This window comes from Ixodes scapularis, unplaced genomic scaffold (assembly GCF_016920785.2).
Source record: "Ixodes scapularis isolate PalLabHiFi unplaced genomic scaffold, ASM1692078v2 PGA_scaffold7__128_contigs__length_106722199, whole genome shotgun sequence".
Lineage (NCBI taxonomy): Eukaryota > Metazoa > Arthropoda > Arachnida > Ixodida > Ixodidae > Ixodes > Ixodes scapularis.
This window is the reverse complement of record NW_024609882.1, coordinates 1,122,237-1,142,999: the sequence shown is the minus strand read 5'-3', so window position 1 is coordinate 1,142,999 and position 20,763 is coordinate 1,122,237. Positions and strand designations below refer to the sequence as shown.

At 46.1% G+C, this 20,763-nt stretch overlaps 2 protein-coding genes across 2 annotated transcripts in view; one reads left to right on the top strand and one right to left on the bottom strand.

Annotated features, from left to right (window-relative positions):
• LOC8043982 (pseudouridine-metabolizing bifunctional protein C1861.05) overlaps positions 1-20,763 on the bottom strand; it is a 482,938-nt gene that overhangs the window by 456,906 nt on the left and 5,269 nt on the right. Inside the window, exons 6-11 of the mRNA XM_042286548.1 lie at positions 20,607-20,713; positions 19,642-19,768; positions 17,991-18,111; positions 15,823-15,908; positions 14,926-15,056; positions 12,351-12,407 (exon numbers count right to left, since the gene is read on the bottom strand). Coding sequence (XP_042142482.1) covers positions 12,351-12,407; positions 14,926-15,056; positions 15,823-15,908; positions 17,991-18,111; positions 19,642-19,768; positions 20,607-20,713 — 629 coding nt within the window. The remainder of the gene's footprint in view (positions 1-12,350; positions 12,408-14,925; positions 15,057-15,822; positions 15,909-17,990; positions 18,112-19,641; positions 19,769-20,606; positions 20,714-20,763) is intronic.
• On the top strand, positions 615-6,356 carry LOC121833336 (CD151 antigen-like). The gene is made up of 3 exons (XM_042286550.1): positions 615-721; positions 3,883-4,225; positions 5,453-6,356. The coding sequence occupies exons 1-3, from the start codon at positions 690-692 to the stop codon at positions 6,020-6,022; spliced, it is 945 nt and encodes a 314-aa protein (XP_042142484.1). The 5' UTR covers positions 615-689; the 3' UTR covers positions 6,023-6,356.

Genomic DNA, 20,763 nt, shown 5'->3' with positions numbered 1-20,763 from the left:
TGGAAAGCGCGCCGGAACTCAAACGCGTACATTCACACTTTCGCTCACGCCTTCACTCCTGCTCGGAGTCGTACTCTCACCTTTTGCTCAAGCCTTCACTTCGGCTCGGAGTCGTACTCTCACCGACTGAACACGAGTCCGCGTCGAACACTTAACGTATAACTGGCGTCCGATGTGCGACTAGAGCTGGCCCCTTGTAGGTGACATATACGAAAACCCGAGCTTCAGCCTTTCTATCGATCAGGTATTGTCAAGTGCGCTACTCCTTCTGCCTCCCTCGTTCCCTTTGGTGTCGGGTTGTAGACGCTGTGGCAGCATACAGGGCATTCCCATTATTCCTTGCGAGCTTCGCGCGCGGACTTCTGGGATATTTGCAAAAGGTTTATCAGAAGCATACCGGACATTCCCATCATTTCTCGCAAGCTTCGCGCGCGGCCTTTCGGGATTTTTGCGAGAGGTCTCTCTGTTGAAGTGTGCTACGCTTGTCCGGATTCTTGCAGGAGTGCAGCCTGCCCATCGGCGGGCCCCTGGGCCGTAGCCCGTCTGCGACCAGCGACGACAGCAGCAGCGGCAGCAGCGGCGGAAGCATCGGAGCCCGTGGCGCCCCCGGAGAACAGCCGAGTGAAGAGCCGAGCGAGCCCGTGCTGCCGAGCTCGGGCGCCACGGAGCCGTGCGCCCCGCTGGCCCCAATGTTCCTACACACAGCGATGAGGTATTACAGGTACGTCGCCGCCGGCCACTCCGCCGTGCTATAGTCCCGTTCGGCTGTCCAGAGGGCGCGCCGGAGCAGTACTAGTGGCGCCGCGCTTTGCCACAAAACCGCCGGGCCCGGTTGCAATGGCGACGAACACACTACAATTCTACTGCGACCGCGTTGCAATATTATTGCGGCTTTTTATAGCGAAAGCATCAATGTCCCATGGAGCGTGCCGACGTCATCAGCTTTGAAGCCGCGCCAAACGGCACCCAAGCTCCTTTCTCCAAGCCGCGATCTGGTGGCTCCCAGCTTTGAAGCCGCACGAAAAGCCTAGCCCTACGGCACCTATTATCCCCGACCCCAAAGGAGCGGAGTGAAGCCGAAATCTGATGGATTTCGGTCCCATTGGCTGGTGGAGACGTCATAGTTTCAAGGAACGAGGCTCCCATTGGCCGCCGCACGTCAGTTCTAACGGCCGCCACGCCACGACGCTAATTGTGTCCGCACCGCCAGCGCGCCAGTCACACGAAGCGTCTCGCCGCCAAGCGAGGCAGCGGCTTCACGCCCAAGAGAGCGCGCGCTCTGCCGTCGACGTAAGTACCCCGCAGACGAAATAATGGAGCGGAAAAAAAGACATGCATGCTTTCGCATTCGCAACTCATACGTGCTTAGGTGTACCTCGAGTTTTTTGTCTGTTGAAAAAAAGTGATAATTTTTTTTTAGGGAGGCAAACCTCCGCAAAGAAAGGTGGCGGTTGTAATAAATAAATAAATTGCCCGCGTGACAGATCTCCGGGGTGGAGATAATCCTGGCATAAGAGCATTTGCCGACAGCGAAATGCGTCTCGCAAGTGCAAGACAGCGCCGCCTATGACATGCGCCTAAAGATAAATACTGGTTATCTTTATGGTTTTGCTCGGTCTTGACATTCAGATAGGTTCGGACAAAGATGAGGATGCTATATTGTTCAAACTGTCGCTTCGCGCACAGCTGCGCTGGCGCACACACTGCTTGGACTCGGGCGAGTGTTCTTATTAAGAGCTACCGACTGCTGGAAGTATGCCGCGGCTATTTTAATTCGGGCGAATGAAGTCAATGACGAGGCATCCACTGCCAGACCGCAGCACGCGAATACGGCCACAGCTCATCTGTTCTGTTCCCAGGCATTTTGAGCGGGTCGAACAAAATTAAGAACTTTGACTACACGCCGCGACACCTTGTGGTGTTTACGTACGTGTACGCTGCCGTCAAAGAGGTAAAATCTTAAATCACGCACGTGTCTCCGTAACCCACTCATACTTTTATGAGTAAAAAGAGTGATCGCCAATAGACCAACATTTGCAGCAATGTTGTTGTCTTCTTTTTTTTTACCCTTTTATGTGACGCCAGAATGATAACGTTGAACACAGTTTCGGGTGACAAGTTTTTTTGCACAATTTTCTGGTTTGCTTGCTGTTTAGGCACATTTATACTTTATATATCTAGAATAACCTGCGCCAGAAAATGATCGTTCATATTACTTTCTTCTCCCAGCGGAAAATGTAATTTATTTTGAATTTCAGTCACATTTTCAGTTATTTACCTTTGTGAGGTCTCCTGTCCTGGTCCCCTTTATGTTGCTTTCATTTTATGCATTTAACATTGCCAACACGCTCTATTTGGTCGACCCAGGCATGTTCTAGTGTCTAATATTTAGAGTTACTTCGAAAGTACTTATACATACCTGTTGTGGGCCAACTACAAATAATATATATATAAACTAGAGTACAGCCGTCAATTTCTTCTCAATTATGCGTTAAAGTCAGTACACAAAAAGGGCTACGATTATCTGTCTCATTTTGCCTCAAATATTTTGCCGTTACTCGCTTTCTCTTGTAAGCATCGAGGAGGAACAAAATTTACGGGGAAGCAAAGTGAGCTTGGTTCTCAAATCTAAAGTTGTTTAAAGAATGGTGACTGCATATTCGGGTTTCTTTTGTCGACAGCCACGGGAAACCATCGTAGCTACTACATTAGACAATTATCGTAGAACGCGAGTTTCAAATTGTGGGCCCTGCGGGAGCGAGCTCAGTACGCCCTCACAGTGGCGGCTTCCCCCCCCCCCCCCCCCCCCCCAAGCAACGCAAAACTCTCGCCTGCTCATGCGCGTCATCTACGAAAAGTCCCTATTAACGTGACAAGTAAGCGTAGCTGCCCTACTGAATCATGCGACAAGATAGAGCAAGAATAATTAACCCTGTCCTCTGCACAGCTGGCGATCTTTCTTGAATCCCCTCCCAGGAACGGAATAAATCTTTTCAGGAGACGCATATTTACCTTTCTGTTTAATACGATGCTGTGGCATTTGACTACACAGCAATACCTAGTTCCCTGCCATTTTGTCTTCGGTGCAATACTTCACGAAGCGCGAGGCCAGCACGACAGGCGCACCAGCCTCCCGCGTCGTCTGCTCCTCGCACTGCTAACAATGGGCGCGCCCCGCCAGGGGGACGAGTGTCACTGCGTATGCACGGCGAAACTTCGGCAGCACAGCCCTATGCCATCGTGCCGGCTTCCTCAAAATCTCGATGAACTCATGGATATGGCTCAACTCTGAGTCGGGCAGCGACTCCAGTGCCTTCAATTTCAACAGCCGACATCTCCATCGGCTACCTTGAGCGCCGCCATATTTGCTGGAAAGAAAAAGGACTTGTGCGATAAGAAGTCCAAAGGAAAAACAAGACACTGAAAATGAAAGCATACATACCACGATATAGACGACTAGCGAAAGAACCGACGAGAAAAGCGACCAAAAGCCAGAATATCGTCCGAAGCATAAGGAAAGTATATGAAAACAATGTCGTGTTGCTATTTTTTTTACCAAGTCCCCCAAGTCAAGCCCGTCAAGTCACATTTGCATACAGATATAAACACAGGGAAGGTAGTCTGAAGGGTGGCTCGTGCCACCACCGTACATTGGCAGGCAGAGCCATGGTGGCCAGAGCAGTAGGACTGCTAGCTTTGGCCTCCAAGGTAATCATGCAGTAGTAATTACACACCACAGGCTAATACGATGCTCATTCATACCATATTAAAAAGAAGCCAATCCCTGGGTTCTGCAGATTGAGCTCTTTTTGCTGCCTATTTGTCCCCATCAAAGACCCCCCCAACTCAAGCGGTCTGTCTCTCTCTCTCGCCGCCACGCAGGCTATGGATCTACACCTGCAACCTGGCGCTCCTGCTCAGCGCGCTGGCATTCTCCGTGGCAGCAGCCTGGGTGTTGTCAGACTACCGGGCCGGCCTGGTGCCCGGACTGCAGCTGGCCGACCCGACGTTCGCGTACGCCGTTCCGGCACTCTTGCTCCAGGGCGGACTCCTCCAGGCCCTGGGGTGCCTGGGTGCACTTCGCATGAACCAGCGGCTGCTGCACGCCTACTGGGGACTCCTGCTGGGCCTCCTGCTTGGGGACGCCCTCGCGGGGCTCGCTTGGCTCTTCCGGTACCGCAACCTGGTCGCTGGACTCCGCGACGGGCTCATGGACGACTTCCAGGCAAGCAGCGTTCATGTTTGTAGCGTGCTTGGAGCGGACAGGTGGAAGCATTATGCCAAAAACCGTGTAAAGGATCGTTCACACACATACGCCTGCTTACAACCGAGTGCATTACGACCTCTTGTGACCGCTCACGACGAGAGATGTTACAAGGCCTTTACTTGAAATACTGGAGACCTAGAAATTGTGACGCCGTTTTATAACACACAGACTAACAGAAATCTCATCTCAGAAAAAATATTACGTTTTTTCGTGTGTATGTTTTCGAAATGTTGATTGTAAGCAACATTGGGCATTTGCAACATCATTTTACGTCCAATGACTGAAAGCAGTTACGGCCTGGGAAAAGGCACAGGTGCACTTTGCATTTCACATTGTAGAGACACTTGTAACTGGATTTCCAATATCTGCGCTAGTTTTTCTTATCAGGGTTTCAACGTCAGTCGTGCACACCATCCTACTTCCCATCCCCTGTCAGATTAGGTTTTAAAGGACAAGGGATCTGTTTTGACGATGCAATTCGATTCTTCACCGCTAAATGGAGGTATCCTCGCCCTTGCCACAGAGGGCGTTAAATTTAGGGAGGCAAACATGGCGTAAAAGAAATTAAATAATTCTTGAAGTGTTGCTCCCGAGCAAAACTGGGCATCAAATGGTTAAGATCTTTTAAGGCACTCGGTCGTAAGCAGTCTCAAGGGTGTGAACCAGCCTTAAGAGTACCTTCTGTGCATCACTTTTCCGTCGTGCTGCTGCACCGTATGGTGCTGGGGAAGTAGGAAAAATGTGTGGAAGGGCCACAGCATGTGTGTATCTACCGGAGAATAGCAAGCCTGTGCCCATGTCACAATAAGCGCCCACGCCCTACCTTTTAAACATTTAATATAGCCAAAAAATATATTGAATGTCCACCCCAACAAACTTCCGATCCCACCGAGCTAACCAGGGTGCGCCTTCGAGTCGGCTGCTTCTCCGAGAAACCTGTGCAAAACGCTAAAGCTTTACACGCGAGCACCGGTGCGAAGCGGTAAAGCTTGACGCGAGTGCGCCGGCGGAAAGCGGGCTTGAGAGCAACCGGCTTTAAAAATTAGGGAATTTTGACAGGCCCCTATACTGCTCCCATGCAGCTCCGTTTTATCAAACAAGAGAATACCCGACCATTATGGATGTGATGTTGTGTCACCTTGTCTAAGTCTTGTTCAAGTTGCATTTTACCATGTGTGCTTCCAGGACGGCTACGGCCTCAGACCTGGCTACCGGCTGCTCTGGGACAGACTCCAGAGCGAGACCAAGTGCTGCGGGGTCGACGGCCCACAGGATTTCAACGCGACGGCGTGGCTCCGCGAACAACGGACGGCCTACCCCTGGCTACGACAACAGGTGCCACCTTCCTGCTGTCCCCTGACATCTCCCTTCAGGGACGGGCCATCAGAGCCCTGCTTCCAGCACGGCTCTGGTGCCTACCAGACTGGCTGCCACGAGGTCCTGCTACGCTGGCTCCAGCGGAGTGCAGACTTGTTGTGCGTGCTCGGCTTCTGTGTGATGGCCTTCCTCAAACTGTGCTTCCTGGGCATCCTCCGATACGAGATCCGCGAAATGATCCAAAAGATTCGTATCCTAACCGATCAGGGAGACGATGGTGTGCCGTCAGTGCCCACAGCAGGACTCGAGCCTCGAGGATCCTTTGGAAGTCATAGAGGTGGGGACGGAGTGCTGCTGCTCGACAAGCGCGGCAAGACGTCCAACGGGAACAACAATGACGCTTCCTTTGACGAGTGCAACAAGTCTAGTCCTGTGTGACTAGAACTTGAATGTGTAGCTCACTGTGGTATGTGGGGACACGCAAGCCGGGCATGGGAAGCCTGCCGGAAAGCCTTAAGAAGTTGCTGGCAGCCTGTTTCGTGGGCCGTGAAACCCGAAGTGAAGGGCGGGGTACGCTTCTAACCCGCATCTGCGGGGTCACCGCATGCCCACCTGCGTGGAAGCTCCGATGCAGCGTCACCTGCCCTTCCAGACATCAGGGCAGCATGATCACAGAGCTTACTTACGGCTGCTTTTGAATGCATGAGTGCCGAAGAGATGGCACATGACAGCCATGAGAGCTGTTCCAAGTACAGGGTCACCTTGCTTTCTTATTCTTCCAATCAGACATGCTCAGCTGTCTATGGTATTCCAGCAACGTGGGAAGTGTGCACGACCACTAAAGCGAGGCTGAAAATGGTTGGCATTTGCTTCCAGCGCCCGAATGACGTGCAGCAACAGTACAAAAGCAGCGAGGAAGCCCAAAAATAGATCTGAACAAGCAGTCTATTCTATGTGACTGGTGAACATTGGAGTCACCTGGATGATCAGATATTGTTTGACGTTGTTGCATGTTTTGCCCAAGCACAAAATCAAAAAGTGGAAGTCATTCAAGTTGATTGGATTCGATTCAACCAAGGTGCCAAGTGTAAATTTCGTGCAGACTATGGAAAGCGGTAAATCCTCTGTAGCCAAAAATACTTGCCACTGAAGAGCTGCCATAGTGCAAGACATTCTGCAGAGGAATATTAACTGCAAGGTGCAAACCGAATGCCCTAATATGCACCATCAAAAGAAAAGTTCTCCTAGTCTGTTCAGATTACAACAAAAGAAAAGAAGCAAACACACATTCCAAAAGCACAAAGCACCCTGGGGCATCTAGGACACATCCTTAAGAGCAGAATAGCCCAAATCAAAGAGAGGCTAGGGAGGAGTCCTAAATCAGTTGCCTTCTTTGTTTTACTCAAGCTACAGAGACAGCAACTCAGGGGCAAAGAATCTATCTTTAGGGCCCCACTAATGTAAGCCTGCAGTGATGCAGTATTCATATCTGAGCAAGACTAATATGGTAGAGTTCTATCTTTGCACAAACTGCACGAGTACAAAGAAGTCCTGCTATCCTACCAATAGGCAACTCACCTGAGACCCTGAAGCATGAAGCCTTCCACAAGAGCATCCTACACAAAAAGCCCTGAAGCAGTCGCCGATGTCGTTAAAGTCAACAGTGCCCTCACCGACTGTTAATTCAAAAATAATTTATTTGTTATGATTCTATGGTTCTCAACTGGATTATGCATCTTGATTCGTCACCGACGAAAACTCAGATAACGCAAAAATTTAGAAGTTTTGTTGTCTTTTACAAGCCTAAGTGACTTGCCTCATGGGGAATGAAGCTCCCAAGAAATTACAGAAGAGGAGAGCTTCTTGCATCTGGAATACAAACTTAAGAAAAAAAAAATATCAGTTCACTAGACGCTTTGTTGCGTGGCAGTTTGGCAATCGGGACACGGAAGAGAACATCTACCCTCAAACCTTGCTCTTGCTACCGTTCCGACAGATTCCACCACCTCCAATAAAAAGAGGCTGCCCTCTATCCAGTTTGGCCATGTCTCCTCCACAAAAATCAAAGTAAGAAAAAAAAAAAAAAACTAAGCAGAAGCACAAATGGTCAGGCAAGGAGACCCGAAGACCCTTGCCAATGTCCTCCACCACTTCCTACACACCCGTCTAGGAATCATAACGGAGACCCAAGAACTACCATCACCGCATCTCACAGAGGTGATGCTAGATAAGAAATACCCTTCCAGACCGACCGGCCCGACCGAAGAGACTGTAACAGTGACTGTTGCAGCGTGACTGCTTTGAAGAGTTATCAAAGTCCACGGCAGTGTGTGCAACCTTCTTCGGAGTGTTTGGTATGCTCTCCATTTGCACGTATGATCGCAGCAAAAGTGATAAACTGTTCAGCATTCACTGAGAACTCCCAAAAGGCAGCAGACTATTGCAACAGCTGCGGAACTTTCGTTGAATGTTTGCACAACTGGCCAAAAGAAATCCTCAACGAATGTTTCTACATCACTGTACATACATGCAGATGGCTTCTATATCAGTGTAGATATTGTATTATGCTAAAGCACCCTAAATCTAAATTATATCAAAGCATAGAACTTATATCTATACATATACATATATATACATACCTGTACAGTGAGCCTAACTTTGTATTATAAAGAAACCGCGAGTGTTAAGGCAACATCCACAAGCAGAGCTCTAAGGTGAGCACAAACTTGATGCTTTGAGCTTGCCAAATATGTTGTCAATGGAAATTGTGATACCGCACACAAAGAGGGTAGACAAAGCAAAGCTCATTACGAATACCTCTTTCTTTAGGGCAAGATGATACAAGTCAATTTAGGTCAACTTCAGAAGTGCAAAAATGTCACAGTTTCATTGTGTCATAACTTATCGCAGGTTCCTCAGTATTCAACTTCCCCAGTACAGCACTTTCTGTTTAGGGGGCAATTTTTGAATTCCTAATTAACACCTAATATAAACATTTCCACATAACGATCTGCACATGATGTAGTATATAATCAATGCGGCAGCGTGAAAAATACTCATCGGACATTCTTATCCACACCCTCCTAAAGACTTGCTACAAAGAGACTGTGAATACTGTAAATCATTCCTTGCGGACAGTCGTCACCAAGTGTTTGATGTTGTACAAGTCCACTGAACCAAAGTTTCAGTTAACACGTCTGCATAAACAGCAGCTGAATCAGGATTGAAGAGTACTGAATTGGGAGAATCAGCGATAGCAATCAGGCTTGCACTTCTCTCTGCGAACATGATGCTCCATCTGTGCTCTTTTCTTTCATTGCTGAAGCCAGGCAGAGGTTAGCAGGTCTTATTGATGGACATGATAGTACTGTGTGTATCAATTAGCGGCCAGGCTCTTTAAATCGACCGCAAAATTTGGTTTTTTAACCTATCGCGTTCCAATTTTGTACAGCGTTGGTCACGGGTGATGCATTTTTTCTATAAAATTCGTAAAGAGCGAGCTTACCTGAGAAAAAAGTAAAAAAAGAAAAAGGCTTAACTCCTATGGAAACGCAGCGAAGCCACCGGTCTTCAGACCATAGGGCGCCCGTGGTTTGAAGACCAGTGGCTTCGCTGCGTTTCCATAGGAGTTAAGCCTTTTTCTTTTCTTACTTTTTCCTCAGGTAAGCTCGCTCTTTGCGAATTTTATAGAAAAAATGCACCGCCTGTGGCCAACACTGTACAAAATTGGAACGCTATAGGTTAAGAAACCGAAGTTTGCGGTCAGTTTAAAGAGCTTGGCCGTTCCTTGATACACCAAGTACTTTGAGAAATCACGGAGAAATAATGAAACCGGGACATGGAGAAATATTGGAACAGTCTTATAAATGTGTCTCTGACAAAAATACAATGGCATACCATCTTCAAATTTGTACAAAACAACTAGGGTAAGAAAACCTAACTCAAGGTTAGGTTTCTCAGTTGGGATATAATTCTTTCAGTTGAACTTGTACTTTAAGCCAGGCATTCTATCTCTTCTTGAGATACTCGCAGCTTTTCCCCAAAGTAAGAGCACACCAAGTTAAACAAAAGCTCGTACAGCATTCAAACGTTTGTCAGAATTACCTAGGAGCATAAAAATCTGCAGATGGGGACAAGTTTTCTTTTGAACTCAAGAATTCCCTGGCAGTACCATCCACCCTTCCCTTAAAGAGTACTCAGTAAACGTGGCTGAACACTCATTGGCAAACCTTCCCTCATCAAGGTTCATAGAATGCCACAAATCGTAGACGACACTCGCGTGAGCACAACGGTCAAAACCAATGGCCTACGGTTACATTACGAATTTGCGTACTTGAAGAAAAGACTGTAAAGTTTGGTTCCATTTCCTTTTCATGTCGCAACTCCAAACGAATAGTAAAGCTCATATGGCGCACGCGCCTTGCCTTGGCGAAAGCCGCTGCCTTGCGGGGAAAGTGTAGCCTGTCGCATCGCTAGTGGCAGAAGGAAAGTGCACTCCAACCGTACCAATATTCCCGTCATCTCCCTCTCGGTTTCTCTTTCCCCGGTAGCTGTACGTGCACCGGTAGTGCTCTACTGTGCAGTGTGCGTGTGTTGACTCGATGCATAACATTACAGTTACTTGCGCTGTTTCATGGACAAAATATTTTTTGTAAAAAAGAAGAAAAAGCAAACCGCTGCAGTATGCAGGGGAGACAGTTACATACACACAAAAAGGGCATTGACAAAATGGCTAGATTTTTTTTTTTTTTTTCAGAGGAAGCAACGAGTGGAGACGTAAGGATGGAATAATAAAGTCATAAAACTCTTCCGCAACAATGGCTTGTCGTTTTTGGCCATACATAGCACAGCCAGCTAGAGGCACACTGCCTCCTTCCCTGAACAGGTGGTAGAATTTACGAAACTCCACCAACCTCAATAAAAAAATTTAAAAAAAAAACTATCTCAAATGGAGCTCGGGTTTTAAAAATTAGGTGCACTTTTTTTCCAAGATTACTGAAGTTACAAAATATTGAAAATGACCATAATGTACCAGTAATAATGCTTTATCTTTGGCTGTTAAAAGTCTCAAGAAACACAGCCAGCAACTTGACCACGCTTGTGCTATCACATAACCATTTCACAGTACAAACGCACCGGTGTTACGCCCCATTTACACACTCGCGTTTGCCAACGACCAACGTCTTGCGATATCTCGCAACGAGAGAACACACCGACACGGTGGCACCATCTATAAGCTGACCTTGGAACTGTATTCCACTAGAGTGAAGGTATGTCTCGCACATACCTTCACGTATATACTACCTATGAGAAATGGTCACTTATAACTTTGTCAAAAGTTTTTAGAGCCAAGAAAGGAGCAATGATGCACACAAAAAAAAGGAAATGCACACAAATGCCAAGTGTTCCTTCGTAGTATTTCCATAGCGAGGTTGTTTGTAGGTATATCAATTCAAACTAAAACAATTTTTAAAAAAATTAAAGATGTTTACAATTTTCTCCAATGCTGAATTAGAGCGGAGCTCTTGAGGAGAAGGAGCGGAGGGTATGGAAGGGAGGGCATGCCCCTCCTCCCCCTCCCCTTCTTGTTATCCTCCCATTTAACGGGAAATTTTCGCTAAATTTTCCGACTGCATCTAGCAAGGAATATTTCCAGCTAAAAATTGTTTCCGCTAAATTTAGCGGGGAATTTTGCCGCTAAAATTAGCGGGTAATTTTTTCTGCTAGATTTAGTGGGGAAATTCTTCTGCTGATTTAGCAAGGAAATTTTTCCGCTAGATTTAGCGGTGAAATTTTTCCGCTAGATTTAGCGGGGAAAGTTTTCCGCTAGATATAGCGGGGAAAGTTTTCCGCTAGATATAGCGGGCAAATTATTCCGCTAGATTTAGCGGGAAAATTTCCCCGCTAAATTTAGAGGGGAAGTTTTTCCACAAAATTTACCGGAAAAAGTTCCCACCAAATTTAGTGGGAAAATTTTGCACTTGTGACATCAAGTGCAACGTCATTATGGGAAACTTGCCCCCATAATGCAACGCGCGGAAACGACAACATCGATGGCGTAATTGCTTAAGCCGGAAACGAACGTATCAGAGCTGTGCTCTAGAACAAAAGCATTCGAGACGTGGGGGGTCGGCATCAAGTCAGATCTAATGAAGCAGGCGTTGTTCCGTGAATACCCCATGTGCCGTCTTGTTCGCTACTCCTACATGCAACAATGGGGCATCACGGACAGGCTTCAGTCACTCACATTTTATTGCGACCGATTGCATCGAGATCATTTTGAAAAACAGCGCGAATACCACACGGACAAGAAGAAGGAACACACAGGACGAGGCGCTGTTTTTCGCCTCGTCCTGTGTGTTCCTTCTTCTTGTCCGTGTGGTATTCGCGCTGTTTTTCAAAATGAATTCAAACCAACTAGCCCAACTTTCCATTCTGGTATGCATCGAGATCCCTTAGGAGGAGAAAACACAATGGCATTGAGTACTCTGGAACACTTCCACTTTGCGTATATTTGTTTGGGTGCATCATTCTTCCACGGTAGGTACGCAAAACCATATTTCTCATAGATGGTGCGTATACTGCAAAACCTTGAGGCTAGTTAAGTGCAGTTCCAAGGCTACTTCACAAATGGCGGTGGCGTGTTCTCTGGTCATGAACGATCGCCAGGAAGCACGAGGCTACGCAACACGCTCGGTTGCAACCATAAGCGGGTGTGTGAACCAGCCTTTATTGGCCCTAGGTTAAAATGAAAGCAGGCACAGACCTGAATCCTTTCGTTGACGCCGACAACAAGATCGACGACGGATCCACCGACGACCACCTGAAAGAGGACAGTGGTACCTGCAGGTGCAGTCAGTCCCCGACAGAGCAGGACTGGCAATCTCTGTCGAGATCAGTGATAGACGTGCTGCGCTGCGAAGTTCTACAGAACAAACGCGTGACTAAAAATTGAAATGAAAAGGATGAGTTTACATTGAGATGAGGAGAAAACACAACGAACACAAACTGCGCCCATTTGTGTTCGTTGTGTTTTCTCCTCATCTCAATGTAAACTCATCCTTTTCATTTCAATTTTTAGTCACGCGTTTGTTCTAAAGAACTTTGCAGCGCAGCACGTCTATCAATGTACAACCAACTAGCCCAAACCCAAGTCCAAGCTTTATTAATCTTCATCTCGAGATCAGCCAAGGAAATCAAGTTGCTAAATGTTTGTCCATCAAATTTAACCGTTGGAAAAATCCTGCACGCACACAAATGCTTAGTGAAAGTTAAGATATGTTGCCCGACTCATGTGGTGCAACTTTACTCGCGATTTAGAATGTCGCTCGCGGGGTAAGGAAAGCGTGGTAGAAGCTGCGGTACTCGACATCCCAGCCGTCGAATCGTGAGCAAAACTACACCACGTGAATCGAGCTCGAGACAAAATGCCACAAAAACTGCCCATTTGTTTATCTTGATAGCACACTACATATGCATTAAGAATGAAGATGAAACCAGTTTAAATGTGTGTCACAGTAATGAAGGTGATGAAGCTTTGCTCTTTATCTAGATCTGGCAACAAACATTGTTAAAGATAAAACCCCCAAAAAACTTATACATAATCGTATTTTAGCTGGTGTGTACTTAGTCTTGCCAGTCACATGGACCTATTTGACGGGCTGTAGTCGAAACATGGTGCATAGTTCGCAGAGACAAATTTGGGGTCAAAAACAAAACTTTTTGTTGCTTTCGCACCCGGTGCACCGTCCACACGCTGTGCATAGTCCGCACCTGATGCTTAGTCTACACCAAAAATCCTCTTGTACACAACACCTTGACAAATGACTGCTTTCTCAGCTCACAAAGCAGCTTGTGTTATACATCAATCACCATTAGCATGCTCTTTCATTCGTAAAATCCTTCACGTCACGTCATAATGAACAATCCTGAAAAACAAAATTCCTGTATAGTGCACACAGCCTGAAATTTCAACTTTTAAACATGTATAGACTGCGGATGACAGCCAGGAAAGTACGGTACTAGCATCATAAAAGGCATGGGCATATGCGCAGCTTCACCATCACCTGGCACCTTGCACAATTGCAAGATTATGTAAAAATTTAGAATCGCATTTTAGCACTTAAAATACACCGACTGGAGTGAAACTTACAAATGAAGACTTTTGATGCCATGTGGTTTTTTAGTGTTGTGCAAATATCTGAATTTTAGAATAATGCGCTACTGGGACATTCGCTTCAAGACGAACTGCAATATTCATACTTCTCGAAGTGCTGATCGCGGCGGGTTAGCGGCGTTGAGTGCGCTTCTCACCGAGCGCCTGTGAACTGCGGGGAAGCAATTCCCACGAACAGGGGCTCCCTGAGAAGTGCACTCAAAGGGGCCAACCTGACCAAAAAGAATGCCGGGAACGTATACGTACATGCGCTGACCTTCCGTGTTAAATATTTGAAGTTAATGATCAAAAGAATGCATTGAGAAATGCAAGTGCAAAGTGCTGTTCGTTTAAAATTTTTGCCTTCGAACACTCACTACTGCAGTCACCAGTGCGTGTACCTACATTCCCTGCTCCCAACATTCGCTTGGATGCTCGGGTAATTCGGCAAAAGGACCATCCGGCAGCGATGCCTCGACAGCCCGCAATAATTATTCCTGCTTTCCTTTTCTAGTCAAATTCGGAAGAATATTAGTATATACCGAGCAGACTTAAAATTCCCTCGATTAGGATAACCCAGGAAAATTCGTTGTTTACAAGCCATGTTTCATCAATATAGTTCTCGTTTCAACATGGTGCCCAGTGGTGAAAGGCTTAAAAAAACTATTTGATTAGAAATTATCCGGCCAAAACCAATACGGTATACATTTTGAATTGGCTTCGAACTCAAAATCCACTATCTGCACTGAATGTGAACTGACCTTGCACGCAACAGGTATATCATAAAATTTTTAACTCATTTCGCACAAATTTAATATCTACGAAAACATCATTTCCCACTGACTGCCAGTGTAAGCATCCAAAAACATAGTCAAAAAGCTCACCATGCCAATTCAAAACCCCTTCCAGGCTCTAGAATTCAAAGAAGAGATGACAGCCTGAAAGCAGGCTCTATTTACGAAACCAAAACAGACTAAAGGCAACAACCTACAAAACAAACGTCTAAAAAATGATCTGCTGTTTTCTTTTATTTGAGAATGCAAAACAAAACACACTCTCCAGACAAGAAAAAAGAAAAAAAGTGGCCCGGGTTTGCATTTTGCGTTAGAACCAATTTTGAAATAGCAACGACGTCGGGCATTCGTGGCAGTCGCAAAAAAGAAACATGCTGAGCCCGTCAAACTACCGGTTGTCCTGTAGCTGCTGGGGACGACGCAACCTTGAAGAAATTGGCACGCTTCGATTTCCTCTCCAGTTCGGCAAGAGCCACTGCAATGTCCGACCCGACGACTGCGTTGTTCTTTATCAGAGCCACATCTTAAGACAGCGTCAAGGAGCAACTCCAAATAAAACTAAACTTTTATTCGGACAATTGATAACTGGTGCGGTTGTCTGGGGGCAGTTCCAAAATGCAATGTTATGCCTGACAAGATTCGATACACTTTTTAAATCAAATGGTGTTTCCTTGTCCCTCGACTTAAGCTCTTGACTCTTTTTGCACCACTAGGAGACCAGCGTTTTTGTAATAGCAAAAAGTAGTGACCAAATGACGAAACTAAAAAAAATCTGCTATACCCCGTTGCAGGTTAAGAAGAACAAGACAGGCACCTCCAACAAAGCCATCCACCCTTCCAATCTCAGCGAGCAAATGCCAGTCTCCAGAGTTCACTCACTAAGGTGGAAAAAGTGAAGTGCTTTTTGGGAGGAGCTTATTATGCTTGTTTTTAACCCACAATAGCGTAAAGTATAAAAATCTGCTAGCAGGTTGGTTTTACAGGTTCAATCAGGTGTAGCAGAAAAGCAAATATTCTACAGCATGCCACTGGGTGATATGTCATGCTAAACACTTCCTCATAAGTATTGTTGGGAATTGTTCTAAATATACTAAAATGATTCAATGAAGCGATATTACGGTAGAGCGAAAATCGCCCAGTGAGCCGTTACAGAATCTGGTGGCTCGTTGCAGCAAAGCCATCATCATAGGGGTCGCAGTTTATCAAAGTCGCCAGACAGACTTTTGAAACTAGTCGAGTGCCGAGGGCGTAACTTGCCATTATATTCGAAGTGTACACAAAAAGGATACTGGATCGAAGTGAGGCGCCACCCGTGACCTCATTCACCCTGTTAAGAATGTATGGGGTCACTGCATTTCCGGTAATCCCTGCGTCCCTGTTCGAACACGAAACAAAACAACAGCAGTGAGGAACATCCCATCCATCCTGCAGTCCTCACTGTCCAAAAGAAAAACTGCACCATGAACCAGAGATGCACAGGCAATGAAAGGGGAGCGTAGGCTCTCATTGCGAGCTTCGTCGATTTCAAAGATGCCATGGAATGTGCACCGATTTTTCGCTTCATTAAATGAGAAAACTGAAGAAAATTTAATAAATCTGCCTGGTGGGGCACTACATCATGATAGGGCTCGGAGAATCTTGCCCCAAGAGATTCCCCTAAGAGACTAAACTATGGTTGGTACGTATTTGTTTAAATGCTCTAAAATGTTTTATGCAGACATTCATGAGGTTGCTGGGACTCAACCTTTGGTAAGTTTGTATATTTTGATAGTGCCGTATGAAATTTTTTAATCCAGGTGTAGATAAGCTGATAGGTTCACACTAGAGTCAATGAATGCCCCCAGAGCACCAAAACTCTCAAGCTTCGTCTCGGAACCGAGTAACCGAGTCGCGGTGCAGCAGTCGCGACCTCCAACATGGCACTGCCCTGTGCGGTCGAAGCAAGGCGCGTACAGTGTAGCGTTCGTTCTTGCACAGCTTCTTCAATCCACTTTCCTGGTCTGTGGCAACACTGGTTTGTTTTTATTAAAGTTCTTTCCTTCGTTACGAACAGTGCGGGACTTGCTCCTCGCTGTCTCGTCTCTCTCTCCCTTGCCTCGGAACACATTGAAGTCGAGTGTTAGGCTTAGCGTCTGAGGCGTAGAGTTTGAAACGCAGCATCAGTGCAACCGGAGCGAGCAAACGGGCCGACAATCTTCTTTGGCAAACCAGATTAGCGGCTACTTGATATAATAAAAAAACAAGAAAAAATCCATGGACCTTCCTTTCGGTCCGAACTCATTGATGCCCAGAACTCCCACTCATGTGTACCCACGGTAACGCGAAAATGTTTTATATACATTTTTTGTTGATTTGGGCCCATCTCCAAAATGCCAGACTGATAACTTCCGCCGCAGGCTAAACCAGCGAATCGGAACTGAATTCTGCGGGATTGACTTCCGGTGAGCGGCCTGAATGGAATTCGGTACTCTGGGAACATTCAGTGACTCTAGTCCACACGATACTTTGTACATTTGGGAACAATTTACGGCAACTAGAGCTGTATTTGAGTAAAGGCCAGTTCCAACATCTTCGTTTTGAGTATGACACACCACATTACGGCCGTTTTGACGATATGCTATGCCAAGTCGCCATTGCAACCGAGAGCCATGCAACATGTGCAAAGCATCCTAGTGGAGCGCAACGCAATGCAACCCAATCAACGCTGATGTCTGAACCAGCCTTAACTCGTCTTCAGCCACAAGCTACACTCAGTTTCATCCTTAGCGTACAACGCTGTCAAAGCTGCTGGTGCGAGCATAGGGTTTGCACAGATCCTTTGCGCGCATTCTCACGCAAAAGAAACCATAGATGAAGCCACACTCGCTCGCCAGTAACTTTGACAGCGCTGTATGCTAAGTATGAAACAAAGTATACCAACCCATATAACAAATCTAACAAACGGAAATTTGCAAAAAAACACTTTTAGAAATTTTCGGCTCACACAAGCTACAGTAAAACCTCGTTATAACAAAGTTGAAGGAGCGGTCGTAATTATTTCGTTATAACCATTAGTTTGTTATAGCCACTGTCCATTTCTTCCCACTATTAACAAGCAAGGGGAATTATGATTGCTTTTTTTATATCCATTAGTTTGTTATATCCCATTTTGTTATAACGAGGTTTTACTGTAGTTTCTTGCAAAGTTCTCACTGTACGGCACCATGGAGCACAGAAAAAGACACTCTTACAAAACAATAAACTGTCGATTTCTTGGACAATAAATACAAAGCCAAACCTATCATCAAGCCTTAGGACATCAGCTTCATCTCTAAAGATTCCATTTCCTCGGGCTATTCAACTCAAAGGTCTCCAAGAACTTGTTATAAACGAGAAGCTGCAAATTAAGCCAGTTCCCCCTCTGCACGATACCAAAGGACAGGAACCGAAGCCCACCGGACAAAAAAGGCAACCTTACTTCGCCTCCTGAGCGGCGAGCTCAATGGCCCGTTCGACAGACTCGCCGTCCGCCTCAAATTCCTTGGGAATGGGCACAGCAATCAGGATGCCAGAGTCCAAGTGCAGAGCATTGCGGCTGGCTGCGGAAGAATGGAACGGGACTATGGCAGTTCTTCCAGTGCAACAAGATAGATCGTTAAAAATCCAAGGACATCCGCAGCTAGCAAGAGACGTCAGGCAGTGATGCGTGCTGTTCAGTTGCCGCATCTTCCCGGAGTGCTTGCCATCTTTCAGCGTGCGTCAATACGTCGGGACGCCCGATAGTAAATATGCTACCGAAAAATAATAATGATAACAATAACTAGTTTTTATTGCAAACATTTGTATTGTATGATGTGTCCAACAAAAAAAGTTAGTGTTATTTTCACTGCAAAAATAAACTATGCAATGCCAAACGCTCATTCTCTGCCCAAATGTAAAGCTAGCGGTACGAACCAGATGCCGAAGTTTCACAACTAACCGTCATGTCATTCATAAGCTATGCGATTTTCTGAAGATTTTGATGGGAAAATAGGGCTTGTTTTTTCCCGTTTTCGGTAACTGGGGCCATTCAGCTCCATATATTCGAGAGGTCCATCAGCCGTCGTTTCCTCATTGAAAATTTAAGAAAATTGTTAATAATTTTGGAACAAGATAACGGTTAGTTATGAAACCCTGACATCTAGTTTTGACCACTAGGGCTACATTTGGGTGGAGAATGAACGTTCGGTGATGCGTGGCCCATGTTTGTGTTGAAAAAACCTAAATAAAAATCTCTTTTCCGAACACCCTGTACATTATCTGGCCCACAAAAGCATGTCGGTGCTTGTATGCAAGGCCTGGCAGCCAGCAGGCTGCCTTTACATGATTTTGTAGCATGGCAGCTAGCATGAAACTAGGAAAGGAAAAAGAGAATATCCCAGAAACCATAAGACAATTTACATAAGTTCAACTGGAAAGACCATTCTTTTAACTCGTGTCTTACTCGGATTACTCGCTTCACACGCTGAGCACTTTGTTGTTTATCTCATGTTTCTAACTATGTGTTCTCCGAAAGAATGAGAATGACAGGTTGTCTCTTTTGAATGCCCGGCCTCTGGCACGTGCCCGTGGCCTTCTGTCATGCACAGGCTGTGAGTGCATGCTTGAAGCTCACGAGATGCCAAAGTGTTATGGAACGAAGCATGCACCGGAGGCGGGAAACGTGAAAAACTTCCCCGCCATTCTCGAACTGCCACTGACCACACAGTATTAGTGACTGGAGCCCTATGCCAGCAGAATTCAATTTTGACGGGAGTACCTTCCCCGCGGTGCGTGTCAAGGCGCTCGTTACGACCAAATAAAAAAGACCGGGATACTTTTCCAGCAGCCCCGAAGGACGCACAGTTTGAATCAAACTTGAAATTTCCAAACATGGGCATTCAAATGCTTCACATCAGGCTCTTCATTCTTTTTGGCACACTTCAGCCGCTTTATTATCGACAAAATACATAGAGTCTGCAAATTTAGATACTTCCCTCAGTCTCATAACTGAACAGGAGCTAGGAAAACAGCACCCTAGAGGATAAAACCTCGACACACTAATCAAAGCAAACGATTCGAGCGTGACGAATGTTTGAAAAAATACCGACCAATCATAGCGGCAGCGTCGGAGGCGTTGGCCACTCTCCAGGGCGCGTGGTGTCCGCTCCGAGACGTGAAGAAAGACGGGAAGTCCTGAGAGTCTCCAAAGGCCGCCACGCACACGCCTTCCGTTTCCTGCGCAACAGTCCAGGTAATTAAAACCCAGCGCCAAATGTCCGCGACGAAAGTTCCCAAAAGGAAACGGTCTGCTATGTCCAACCACGCAGGACCAGTGAGCGAGTAGTCAAAATATAATTAGTATGGTAGAAGCCACTCTGCTAACTTTAGCACAAAGCACAATTAGTATTGTAGAAGTCGCATTACTAATAGCAGAAAATATAATCGGTGCAGTGGTCCAAAATATAATTAGTAAAAGCAGAAGCTGCCTCATCAATTATGGTGCAAGATGCAATACAGGGGAAGCTACCTTACTACACTCAGCGTCAACTATTCTGTGCTACATTGTCAAGGCTAGCATAGCTTCCACAGTGCTGGAGCCCCAAACTGTTGCGAGAGCACGTAGCTTCACCTTCCTTCACATGCACTAGCGCAACAAGCTTTCACAGTAGTGGCCTTGACCAAGATAGTTGATGCCAAGTACAATTACAGCAGTACAGTAACTCCCCCTTAGCTAGTGCACAAAATTTAATCAGTACAGTAGAAGCCACTGCACTAATTACAATGCAAAATATACCACTACACCAAGTATAATGTACATTCCAGTTTAAAATGCAAACTTTAAGCGTAAGCCTCGCTAAGTTCATCCACATCCCCCGTACCAGTAAAATAGAGGAGGGTGAATGGCGAGATGTACGGAACATGTGGAACCGTGTGCGAGGCTTATCCAAGACTCAATTTTGACATTAGGTCTATTGCAAAGTCATTCAAGATGAGCAAGCAGATTCTGAGGGTTTCAGTGCTCTAGAGTTACATATTCGAAACGTGATTTGTGCCGAGCAATGACAACACTTGCCAAGAATTCAAGGGTCCGTCCAATGTCGAGAATGGACTTTACACCAGCCGAGATAACGGCCACGGGAGTGCGACCAAGTTCCGATAGATCAGCGCTGATGTCCAGAGCTGAAAACAAAGGAGAGAAAATATTGCTGTTCAGCACATCCATAAGGGCT